The 12108-nt window shown below is 49.9% G+C and overlaps 1 protein-coding gene across 1 annotated transcript in view; it reads right to left on the reverse strand.

Annotated features, from left to right (window-relative positions):
- Positions 1-12108, reverse strand: part of Delta (neurogenic locus protein delta) — a 45702-nt gene that overhangs the window by 6154 nt on the left and 27440 nt on the right. Inside the window, exon 5 of the mRNA XM_017905952.1 lies at positions 4413-4473. Within this exon, the coding sequence (XP_017761441.1) occupies positions 4413-4473 (61 nt within the window). The remainder of the gene's footprint in view (positions 1-4412; positions 4474-12108) is intronic.

Genomic DNA, 12108 nt, shown 5'->3' on the forward strand with positions numbered 1-12108 from the left:
CCCACTAATACCCATCCGCCTCTCTCTCTCTCTCTCTTTCTCTCTGTCTATATATATATATATATATATGTATATATATATATATCGCTATATATCAGGACTTAGAGAGAAAGAGAGACACGGAGAGAGCCCCGTAGCCGTCGACGTCGCATGACTATACCATTAAATCCCATGTACACACCGAGAAGCGTAATCGAGAGAGGTACAGCGTGTAAGAGAAAGAAGGGAAAAGGAAAGACGAGCAGCAGTACCGCGCTCGGAGTGTAAAAGACGGAACGAAACGAGCCGAACTGTGCCGCTCCGCACACGGCTGTACATGTATATACATTTCTATATATATAATATTTATATTCATACACGTACACTCGTGCAAGCGCGCGCGCGTCTAGCCAATGAGACGGTCGAAGCATCCGTGTGATTCTTCGAGCTGTCTTCTCTCTAGCCGCGCGAGCCAGCCTTCTTCCTAGCACGCGAAACGGATTTCTGACGGCCACGAAGAAGCCCGGCTCGCTTTCAGCCGGTATCCATACAGGGAGACCGTGATCGTGTTCGAAATCGGAGCGGCGTACGGGCCGAAGAAGCAGGCTAGAAAGTAGAATACCTACGAGCACTGCTACACCAGCCGTTTAGGCAATCGGATGTAATTGCCGAAGTGTCGAGGAGCGAATACGCGGGTTTCGGAATCGACCGAATATGCCGGTACTCCGAGCGTATTAGCGCGCGCGAATACCGGTATTCGGGAATACCTCCATCGAGGAGTATAAGAGGATAGTGGGTATCCTAAGTACTCCCAAGTACCGGTACTGAAAAATGCGAGGAAAGGTGGAAGAATCCGCGAGCGTCACGCGGAAGTGTACAAGCATTTATGAGAGAGAGTGAGAAAGAGAGACGGAGAGAATGGAAGGAAGATCGTAAAATGATTCACGATGTTGCATCTTCATCGGTATTCAGATACGGCGACGCGCGCGACCAGCCATGGACTCCGAAATTTCAATGGGACACCGTCGTACAGCCGCGATTCTTTCACGTATCACGAACGGGGCCAACATCCCACGAGGCTCGAGATGGCGTTTGCTCTTAGCGATCGTATCGGCTATTTCCACGCATACGGTTACGCAACCAGAAAACAGATTACCCTTTGTCCGCGTAATACGTGTCTATTTATTCGAAACCGTTCCTCGAAACTCGATCGATCCTCGAGATTCCCTCGACGCGGCTCGATCGCGTTATTTCTGTAACCGTACTGTAGCTTCCTTGGCGCCACGATTACCGCGCATGCGCACTCGCGCGGCGTCCCGCGTCGAACCGTGCGCGTCCATTTTGCGAAAATTCGATCGCGATCCACCGCGAGCCAACGTTATCGACGTATTTGCGCCGCGTTGGGGCAATAACTCGTTTCGAATCGACTTTTAATCGTCAGATAATACGTCCGCGAGGCGAAAATCCGCGAACACCGAGAAACGAAGCCCGTTCACTCGTTTCGCAACAGGTTTTTCCCCCGCTAGAGGCGCTGCATTAAAAGTGTCGGTGTCCCGCGGCACGTTCTGCGCGATATTCGACGAATAATTTATTACAGGCGACTCTCCGCGTTGCTTATTTACGCGTCTACGGTATGCCCATAAATTCCGGGTCGTCTGGGACGTTTAAAAGCCGCGCCAACGCGTGAAGTCTGGACCAGTGTCTCGTCTATTTTCGAAAATATTATTTTTCCGCGGCCACGCCGGATTATGCTCCTCCTCTCTCCTTCTCTTTCTCCGGGAAAAGAAAGTCGAGGACGACTAGCCTGTCGGAGAGCAACATGGACTTCGAGGGAACCCGGCTGGCACTGACGGCTGCGGCTAACGGGACAATTAACCCCGGTCTCGTGCAGTAATTAGATGATCGAGTTAACTCTAAACCTCGGGTTAACGTCGTACCGAGATTCGAGTCCCGTGCGGAGACGGATTGGAATTATCGCGGAATCTCTCCGACCTCGCTCGTCCCGAATTCCAGTATCTCGATTTTCGATCCTGCAGCTGGATCCACACAGTGATCCGCTGTAAGAAATTTCCTATGGAACACGAAAGTATCTTCTGCCATAACACGAGGGAAAATGGAAAAATTGGAAAAATTGGAAAAATTCGGTGAGATTACTACCATCTTTTTCGTTAAAGTACGCCGATCTCCGATCGATGACGATGCGATGGGAAACTTGATGTAATTAACATTTTCTTATCAGCAAATGGGACAGGATGATCGATGCAACCAAATTTCTCAAGAACAGTCTACTAAGAAAATATTGCTACGATTGCCATTTTCGATGATTTCTGTTCCCTATTTCATTAAATCGATGATGATTCGATGAAAGACACGATACGACTAACGTTCTTATTTTTATCAGAAAATCACGAGTTTAAATCGAACAGCAGGATAAGATGATCGATGGAACCAAATTTCTCAAGGCCCGACGATTATGCTTCATTCTTCACTAAGGGAAAATTCGGTATGACTGCTATTTTCGATAATTATTATTCATTAAATCGATGATGATTCAATGGAAGACAAGATACGATTAATATTCCTATTTTTATCAGCAAATCGCGAGTTTGGATCGAAGAGAAGAATAAAATGATCGATGGAACCAAATTTCTCAAGGCCCGACGTTATATCTCACTGTTCTCTAAGGAAAAATTCAGTATAACTGCTATTTTCGATAATTATTATTCCCCTTTTCATTAAATCGATGAAGATTAAATGGAAGACACGATACGATTAATATTCCAATTTTTATCAGCAAATCGCGAGTTTGGATCGAACAGCAGGATAAGATGATCGATGGAACGAAATTTCTCAAGGTCCGACGTTATACTTCGCAGTCCACTAAGGAAAAATTCAGTATGATTACTATTCCTTCCCGAATGAAACGCTCCGATATAATTTTCCGATAAAAATGTAACTGTTTTCAGGAATCGCGAAGATTTAAAACTCGATGCACGAAGGTATTCCTCGAGCCGCCGAGAAAAAATTCGCCTGCACCGGAGAAGAATAGATGGTTCCTCGAGGCAGAGCGTATTTATAGAGGCAGGATTGCCAGCAAATACAGAAATTCCCGGATCGATCTCTGGCCCCCGGTCGAGGCACTCGTTTTTCGGCTCGTCGAATCGAATTAGAAGGTTCAACGACACAACCGGCGCGAGTTTGAAGGAGAGGAAAGGGTGGAAGTGGACGAAGGAGCCGCGAGACGAGATCTCTAAGCCGATCGCAAGGGCGAGAGAGCGATCGCTATAGCGACCGCTTCGAATTCCTCTACGTCCTCTTCGACCCCCGACGATCATCGTGCACGACGCGCCTCCGACTATGAAATCAGCGGTGAAACAGGAACGAGGGAGAATCGCAACACCCGGAAACGGGTTCCACCAATGATATTCTAATCGCGCGCGATCCTCGAGCACCGCCAAGGGAAAATCGAACGGCGCGACCCGATCGCGGAAACTGGTAGCTATGCTAATGACTGTACCCGATTGGATAAGCTGAACATTTTTCCGGATAATTTATGACGAATCGGGATACTGACCCACGCTTGAATTTCATTTCCATGCGTGCACGTACGCCGGAACACGCCATTACGCGAGCCTTTCCTTTACCGAATCGATTAAGCACACACAAGTGGGAATTTATTTTAAGCGTAGAAGAAAGTTGAACTGCCGTTTGCTTTGGCAATGAAATTTGGAAAAAGTCCAAAATCCGAGTTAATAACCTTCTGCTCTGCGAATGGGTCGTTTACGATTATGAATGACAGTAACAATCCAACGAGGTAATTCTGATTTAGATAACAAGTTTTTATTTTCAACTTCGAATGGCACGCCACGAGATCATCGATTATTTCTTTGGGAAGAGCCCCTCGAATTTGTATTCCGAAGTTGGAAAATCCCCAAGGAGGGACCGTGGAAGACGCCATTAGCCGCGATTCTGTTCGTAGGAATAATATCCCGGAGCAATAATTTTCTGTTCGACAAAGGTGAATCGTAATGGCGGATTAACGGGGGTCCAGGTAAATTATCCATTTAATTATGCATACGCAGAGGCGGCGTTTCAGAACTGCGTTTCGAAGTTGGAAGATTCTCACGGTGAAGCAATTAACGCTTGGATCATCGATCGCGTTAGACTCATTAACGATCAACTTTCGCGGGAAGCTCGTTTATCGAGGCGTCGTTATTAATGCGGCACGAGTATGATACAACGCGTACAGGTATCGAGGCAGGAATGTAATATCAGTAAAGGAAAAGAAGAAGAAGAGGAGAAAAAGAAAGGGCAGGCGGAGGAGAAGAAGAAGGCCGACGAAGAGGTGGAGGAAGAGCGAGGCTACGCGTATACATTATCACGGGGAAAAGAGACAGAGAAAGAAAAATGGTGGCTTGTGTGCGTATACTCACTTGCATTCGTCGGGTTGATTGCAGTGTCCGTGCTGCGCGTCGCATCCGGGCAGGCAGCGGGCTGAAACGAGTAAGAAAAAATCCAAAAGGTTAAGGCAACTCTCCGCAAGAGGTCGATCGCGTCCCTCACGACTGCACGAGCGGTACCATACGATGCATCCCGATGCATTCCACTGCTATAGGTAGTCGGGTACCGGGAGAACTCGATAATTCAACGCGCTACTCTCTCTGTACACCGGGGTCCTCTGTGTCGTCGTTAATCGAATCGTTAAATTGTTCCAGGCTCGGTTGGAAAATCGATCAGACGCCGCTGGAGAGGAACGCTAGATCCGGGAAAGGCTCCGAGTTTGCTTCGGAGATGGACATAGTTTCGCGAGCAAACGAGATTTCGCCGTGGGTGGAAATTTGGAGGATGCAGAAGAGGATAATCGGACGAAAAATTATTACCACGGTTGCGCTAGGACGATCCCTAATAAATCATCGCGCTGAGGTGTATATCTATCGCCGAGTATGGTACCTGACAGTTCCAATTAAACAGCACGCCGGTGTCTCGATGTTTCGTGCTCGTCCACTGAGCCAAAAGGGGCCAATTTATAGACACGGAGTCGAGATCGTTCACACCTCGAATACCCGATGGACGGAATCGTCTAATTAAAATTTATGTCATATGTACCACGAATCGTTCCCGTTTTCCGGGAATCCTGGATGGGAAAGGAGTCTGACCGCACGATTCCTTGCATAGCTGCACGTAGTAGTGAACGATACGTCGCCGGGTGCTCGCTAGCGCGCGCGCGCGCTCACGCGGTCGCGTCCCACAAGGATGATAAAATTGTGTCACGTGTGAAGATTCTTATCCTACCGTCGCGAACGAGGCTCTAACGCCCTGCTAATTGCTCAATTTCGTCGATTCCGCCAAAACCACCACTCCACCACACGAAAGCATTCGGGTATTTATGCGTGAAACGGTAATGATGTAAACAGCAAGAAGGAACTCTTGAAATTACACGAGTAAAATTAGAAAATAATTCGAAGATATGTTCAAACGCATGGTATCGGTGAATCACGAGAATGTAGTGTAAGAAACGCATAAAATGAGCAAAAAGTATCATTAATTAGAATGATTAGACCTTGATTCATCTTTGGTCGCTCGTGAAACGATCTTCGGACGATTTTCCACGTAACTACGTAAGAAACGCATAAAATGAGCAAAAAGTATCATTAATTAGAAGATTAGACCTTGATTCATCTTTGGTCGCTCGTGAAACGATCTTCGGACGATTTTCCACGTAACTCACTAGCGCCACCACGGCCCATAACTCCGATAAACGTAGCTATCGCACGCGTCGTTGAATTATTTCCCAATTTTACTAATGTAACCTTGCCGAATTTACCGTATCGTCTGAAATATTTCGTTTTAATGTAGCATATTATCCGGATACCTTCGCGTACGAGCGAATTAGAACAGGAAAGAGCAGATACTCGTCGGAAGATCGACGACATCGCAGCGCACGCCAGCACAAGGGTAACGAAATTGTGTCACGTGTCGAGCAGCTTGTCCAGTCCGCAAATATATCCAAAGTCTTTCAGTTGGCTGCCAGCCACCGGTTCAGTTACGTACGTTCCTCGGGTATATAGACCGCGAATCGCGTCTGCGTTACCATGCCGCGACATCTCTGGCCCATCCGACGTGCCTACCATCGACTCTTCCCTACAGTTTCGACAACCTCTCGTATTCCGACATCTCTCACCACGACCCTCGTATTTCGCAACGACCCTGCGTCCCCGATACCGAGAACGCAGCTAAAACCGTGTCGCGGTTGTCCTCGCGAAAGTTCGAGGTCGACGGTACCTACGAATGCTAGAATCGAATACCTCCAACGCTTCTAGCACTCTTCCAAGTTGCACCCGGACAAAATTGGTATAAAAATTCGATCGTTTGCTGTCTCGGGTTTGCTCCATAGACAAGTTGAAAGAAAAGGGGGAAGCCTGGCGTTATTGCCATCGATATCCTTCAATGGAAGAGTCCTTGCGGATGAACCGATTGTCCCTCTTCTGAGCCTTTTCACAGGAAAGAGTAGATCGGGAAGGAACTCGGTCAACTCAGGTGCCTGGCTGAATGAAGGGGTTGAAGGTGGTTCGTCTGCGCGACCGGATAGAGAAGGTGAACCCTGTGGATGAGCGTGTGGGGGCCAGGAGAGGGCAGGAGAGGGCCGATGGGCCGCGTGACCTTGGCACCGAGCGCAACGGCCCACGAAGGCGGCTCTCGATGGTGCTCGCCAGTCTCGACGCGCTAAGGAGCGTATGGTATTTATAGAGTGGAGAACCGTGAGGAACGAGTCTCGAGTTCGGCTGGTCGATCCCGCGGGACGGCCTAAAGGAACGGGCGAATCGCGCGGATTCCACGGCCCTTGGAAAAAGAAGAATGGCAAAGAGAGGTCGGGGAGAGAGGGCGAGAGAGGTGGGAGAGAGCATCGGCTTCGGTGGAAACCGATGTTCCTGAATTAAACACCGGGATTACGGCAACGTCTGACGCCAAGTTTAAACTTGGATCGACGGTGTTGTGGCGTTGCTGTGTGGTAATCTCCGGGGAAGTACCATTGTCAGCTGATCGAAGGGAATGGGAGCTCCTTTGGTAATAAGCAGCGATTATTTTCACTTGGCAGTTGTCATAATTAAATCGAGAAAGACCTCAGGCTAATGGATAAACACAACGTCTACGATGACGAAAGGGAACGAATTTTGATGTGTTACAGAAGTTTGAGATGGTTATTTTTATTATTCCTGGGAAGGTAGACTATTCGTGGAAGCCTCCTAAGACCGTCAGCAACGAAGTTGTCGAAGTCAGTGACAGATGATTGTTTTTACTGCTCTGAGCAAGGTTAGCCTGGCGTGAAAAGACGTCTATTTCGGAATCAGGCTTGGATCGAGGAGATCCAGGCGTACAGGTATACCTCAGAGTCTAAGATGAGCTGAAAGAACGCATTTCCAGAGAACACGTCTATGGCCGATATTTTCGAGCAGGAAGCAGAACGAGGGAGGCCAGGTGATGATCTACACTTCGACTGTCCCAGATTCGCAGGTACCATTTCACGAGACATCGACAATAGACCGGTGGGCCTCAGCTGATCGAACAGCCGCGAGGATGGAGGAAACCGCAACCTGCGGCACGCAACCGACCCTTCTCATGGAAACTTTTACAACGACCGTCTCTCTCTTCCTCTGTGGATCGACGGGAAGACACGTCGAAACGTTTCGGTGTGGTTCCCTTTAAACGTCCACGGGGCCCGAGGACGTCGTCGGCCATATTTTCGCTCCCCCAGTGAATTTCACGGCTCGTGACCAACGTACGTATCGATTTTTCTTTACCCGCCGACTGGTAACCGGCGTCGTTTCGTGCCTGACCTTTCGTGGAACGGCGACAATGAGTTTCAATCGAACGTTTCCCCTAACCTACCTCTCTCCCTTGGCTACCTGACGCATCAACCTCGGGCCGTTGCTCCGTGCAACACGCTGCAGCAGCAGCAGAGGGCTACCGTGTGGCCAGAAAAATCCAAGAATCCGTGTCACAGGTAGCCAGGCTGGTAAAGAACCGGGAGAGGGAGAGAGAGATGAAGAGGTGGAGGAAGAGACGGTGGAAAAATGCAAGAGTGACGGGGACCATGGGTAGGGGAGGGGTTGAAATGGAAGTGGACTGTGAACGTGAGGCCGGTGCAGCTGTTGGTTAAAGCACCGACCTCTGTGCAGCTGTCAGGGGCCCACTCGGCCTCTTTCGGCTCGACTCGCCTGCCCGTGTTGCAGCTGCCTCTGCAACAACCCCTGTAATACGTCCAGGCACCCCCGAAAATGCGCCTGGCTGCTAGCCACCCTACCTTCGCTACCCCTGGCCTCGTTAACCCCTTTGCAGGATCATCGGCTATGTACAAAGTGTTCTACCATGGCTCTGGGCCTGCTTTTTGTGTCCCGGCCTTTCTTCTCCCGCCCTTCTCCCCATCCACCGATTAACCGTCTCTATCTCCATTTCCTCGCATCCATGCTCCGAGTTTCGTTCCAAGTTACCTTCCGACTTCCGATTTCAGACACCGATCGCGCATTTGGGCAATGGCCAAACTCGCCTGCGAGTTTCGGAGCTTCTCGATGAATCCCGAAAGGTCGTCTTTCAGTGGGGAACGGTTCACGGGTGGTAAGGTCGGAAAGGTAATCGCCCGGGGGTCGACATATTTTTCTGACCACGGATATCTTTTTTTTTTTTTTAAAAATGCGGCACACCGGGTCAGCTGAGCAAACGCGCGCCGAGTACACAGCCGCTAGAACGCGACGCACGCGTGTACTCTCGCCATTTCTAGAAACCGACGAGACCACTTCCATTTTTCCCCTCGTCGATCCAATCCCGTTCTCACGAAACCCGTTCGCGAGACAAGTTCAATTTCAAAATACCCGCTCTTCGACTACCGTAATCGTCCGCTTCCTCTCTTACATTGTGCAACGACTGTGCATCTGGTCTTGGCAATTACCGAATTTCGGAGATTATCATCGGGATGCGAGCAAGGCAAATACTACCCGTATCGAAAAGGTGCCGAGTACCGAGAAGAACCGAGTTACAGAGGATCCATCGCCTTTGAGATGGATTTTTCACCCGGGTTTCTTCTGCCACTCGCGAATGGTACTTCGGGTACTGTTGATGCAAATGGAAAGAGAAAGAGAGATCGCGGGAATATACCCAGGAGAGGCAACGCCTATTACGTGGCGACTAATCGTCCGATCTCCTTTCCTCGTCATCGGACCTCGCACGCGTCCACGGGGCCAGGTCTCGCAGTAAATCGCAACAATGGGCCATTCTCATCGCGTCGAGGCGGCGCAGGAGGAACAGGAAGGCGGCGAAAATCCTGGAAACGGTGGCGTGGGCGTGAGCTTGGCCGCGCACGTGAGAAAAGATCGGCCTGCGATCGCTGCTCGTGGCCCCCGTGTGGTCGTCGGCGGTTTTTGCCATCCACAGAGGAGGCAGGCACCACACGAGAGACTGCGCTTTCCTTCGCGAAACTCTGCGCACGAACTGCCGATTCCGCGAATGCTCGGGAATGTCACGAAATGAAGAGTAAGTAGTCTATTAGTAATCAATGCGCGGAGAAACTTTGTCGAGCGCCGGTGCTCCACGACGAGTGCAACGACCGATCGACGACGACCACGGGAACACACCCGGGGACCCTAAGTCGACTTGGCCTCTTCTCTCGTCGATCGTCACGAGTGGACGAGTGTCGAGGAACTATCGCTGGAAAATCGATAAAGATGTCTGGCCGCGTCCGGAGATCACGCAGATTCCAAGGTACGCATCGGTGGAATCATTCGCGAGATTCATGGATCTCCGTGGAAACTTCGACTCGGAGGATCTTCGAGTGGAGGTTACTTCGATTACACGATCGAAGATTGCGAGTGCGCTGTGACCGACGAAGACTCCATCTCCGATTGCTTCACAGCCTGAGTAGACCGTGTCGAGTTAGAAGGGATAAGGACAAAGCTGTCGAGCCGCTCGGGGAACAAAAGATTCGCGAGTGTGCATCGCGGGAATCCTTGAGAAAGATTCATGGATTTAGGAGATCTTAGAATAGAAGCTACCTTGGCTTGAACTTTACGATCAGAGATTGCAAATGTCCAACGGCTGACCGACGACCATGGGAACATACCGGAGACTCTGCATCGGCTCTGCTTCTTGCTCCCTCGTGAATCATCGCGCGGCAGGAGGAGGACGCTATTAAAAGACTGACAAAGATGTCCAGTTGCAACGCGGATTAAAACGATCCTCGCACCTACGTGCACATCGTGGGTAGCTAATTGATCTCGGGATCGAGACTTATCTGGGCCCGGAATTACGAGGAAGCGGGGCTAAAATACGACGCAAGATCACGCGTGTGTAAGTCCTAACTAACGAGGCCTGGGGACCATTTAGGCGATCGTTTATGAGAACGCTTAGAGTCCCCGGATCGTGGCGAAATTCGTGAATGCCATTCCCCTGACGGCGACAACGAGTTCCCTCGAATGTTGGCCGCGGGACGGGAATGCGATGACTTGGCACGCTGGCAAAGGAAGCAAAATGAGATCGAGATCTCGGATGCCATCGTCGGGAGAAAAGGCGCGTAGCCTCCCGCGCTCGCGCGAACCTTGCGAAACGGGGCTCCATTCAAATCCATCCTCTCCTGACACTTCATCCACTCGCTTAAACCTAGCCTATCGAATCTAACGAGACGAAAATCACCTGGGAAAAGGTACAGAAAGGCTAAAAGTCTCATCGAAATCAACCAATCTCAAAAACTAACCTACAAATCTAGAAAAATGACTAAAAATCTCATCGAAGCTAACGCGCTAAGCTCAAACTGATGAGAAAACAGACCCCCAAAGACTAACCTAAAGTCGAAATTGAAGAAGGGTAAAAATTAGAGACTGGTCGAAGTCAGACTGAAAGGTGGACCCAGAGTGAGACCAACGATAGGACAGAGACGCGTTTGGAGAAGGTCCTTGCACCAGCTGCACCGCGTAACCTGCTCGTCGTAAACTAGAGGCATCGGAAAGACAGCGACGTGGCGATCGGAGTCGTCCCGTTGGAGTCTCATCCTCGCGTACACCCACACACCTGTGCAGAGACGAGCCTCCATCCGCCGTTGGAGGGAGACTGAAAGAGCCACACACGATGGAAGAGTTTGGCCGGTCGATGGGCACACGAACGTTACAGTGCACGCGGAAAGTAGACACGGGGAGGCACACACGTACAGGTACATACAGATTAATCCTGAGAGCCCGAGAGAGCTCAGGTACGCGAGAGAACGAGCGACGAGGAGGATGCTGGATGCAGAGACGAACGAACCGACCCGGGTGGGAGACTATACGCGCGCGCGCGCGCGCACAGACACAGGCGAGGGTACACAGACGGATAGACAGCAGATACGGATATAACAAGGGGGGAAAAGAGAAAAGGAGAGAGAGAGGTGTATATATAGAGAGGCGCAGAGACGGGGCCGGAGCTGAAAGAGAGGCCCTCTCTGTCTGCTGCACCGGTGCGCGCGCGAGCCAAGCGTGGGAAGCTGCTGCACGCTCGGACCCGACACTGCACCGACACTGCACCGGGCCTCTCCTTCGTGGACTCGTCGAGTTTGTCGAGTTTCGTGCTACGAACGAGAATAGAGAGAACGCTATATACCGCGCCGGCCGGCGCGGACTAACGTCCTGGAGTGAATGTTATATAAGCGGCGAGAGACCAGCTCTGCTAGGCTTCCATGGATTCTGCGCGAGTTTTCTCCAAATCCCCATTCCAACTCTGTATTTCATTTTTTCTATGAAATTAAAATCAGGTGTAACAAGATTCGTCCAACTAACGCGTGACGAGGCTATTTTGACCGCGTCCTGGGTTAGTATTTTTCGATATAATACTTTTTGCTCGAAAATTTATAAAATTTTGTATTTCCATGAATAACGTGGACTGTACGAGTACTATCCTATTACGTGTACTGTATGTACGCGTGTAATATCCCCAAATCTTAAAAATCCCCGTTCTGATTGCAATTCTTAGCCTAGACTATGTCAAGACAGTAGAGTACCCCTTAGAGTGTCAGAGGATTTGAAATTCCTTCCACTTGGGGAAAATAAAAATTATACGTATTTGCTGGAAAATTCGTGTAATTCTTCGCGGCCCTGATCACTGCGTGATCGG

The sequence above is a fragment of the Eufriesea mexicana genome, unplaced genomic scaffold (genome assembly GCF_001483705.2).
Source record: "Eufriesea mexicana isolate 0111107269 unplaced genomic scaffold, ASM148370v2 scaffold5017, whole genome shotgun sequence".
NCBI classification, from domain to species: Eukaryota; Metazoa; Arthropoda; class Insecta; order Hymenoptera; family Apidae; genus Eufriesea; species Eufriesea mexicana.